Source organism: Drosophila miranda, chromosome 3 (assembly GCF_003369915.1).
Source record: "Drosophila miranda strain MSH22 chromosome 3, D.miranda_PacBio2.1, whole genome shotgun sequence".
Taxonomy (NCBI): Eukaryota; Metazoa; Arthropoda; class Insecta; order Diptera; family Drosophilidae; genus Drosophila; species Drosophila miranda.
The window spans coordinates 13,161,593-13,162,502 of NC_046676.1; the positions used below are offsets into that span (position 1 = coordinate 13,161,593).

Consider the following 910-nt stretch of genomic DNA (forward strand, 5'->3'; position numbering starts at 1 on the left):
GTTCAATGAACTTAATTCAATGAACTGTTTACCTTCAATGTGGGACCAGATCTTTCACTTGTGGAACAGCTGATTTATTGATTAATTTATTGTTTGTTGGGTAAAAACATACAGATACAAATATTTATAAAAATAGAGAATATTCCGTTTGCAGCCATTGTAAAATGCACTTTCATTGAGATTCATGGAATTCATACTTTACTTTGGAGGTGTCCTCTTGCCGCAACGCTTGGCAAATTCTTCTTCGGTATCGTCCGACAAATGATTGATTGCCATTTTCCAAGTTACTTCACCGCTATCATATTTTCGATTATGCTCGACCACTTTCGCCTTGGCCTTCTCGTACAGATCCCGTCGCAAAAGATCCTCCGCAGCCTCGTAGCTCTTGTTGAATTTCGCCTGAATCAATGGACGAGAATGACGTATTGCGTATACTGCGTTGTAACTAAAGAATGTACTTTACTTTGTATTCGGCCCACTCTTCATCTGCGACAAGAGACATGTTGACGCCCTTTATATTTCTGATTGACTAAATTCTTATTTCGATACTGAGGGTTTGTTTTTCTCCGAGTCAGAAATCGTCGAACCAAACAAAGAAAGATTATTCGGTCAGAGGTGCCACCTAGTTGAAAACCGTATGGAACAGTACGCTCTCGACTTAATGCACTTTTTACAGCAACGAAAAGGAGGGCAGTAGAAGTTTACAAAAAATTTGTACGATATCCAAGTGATTTTCGAATTTTGTACAATTTCCAAGTGTTTATTTATTCTGTTCGTGTGTCGTGTGTGTGTTGTACTTTTTGTATAATACGATTTTAAATATAATTATATGCATTTGCTTAAGATCTAAACGAATTTTAAGAAACAGCTGTCCAGCGTTTTCTTGCTTTTTTCTTTAAGTTTCCTTTTA

General features: G+C 36.9%; 1 protein-coding gene across 1 annotated transcript; it reads right to left on the minus strand.

Annotated features, from left to right (window-relative positions):
• Nucleotides 1–58: 58 nt before the first annotated feature.
• LOC108158603 (protein CTLA-2-alpha) lies at nt 59–608 on the minus strand. The gene is made up of 2 exons (XM_017291065.2): nt 464–608; nt 59–399 (listed from the first exon to the last, which is right to left on the minus strand). Exons 1-2 carry the CDS (start codon nt 500–502, stop codon nt 199–201), a joined length of 240 nt encoding a protein of 79 aa, XP_017146554.1. The 5' UTR covers nt 503–608; the 3' UTR covers nt 59–198.
• Between the last annotated feature and the right edge of the window lie 302 nt (nt 609–910).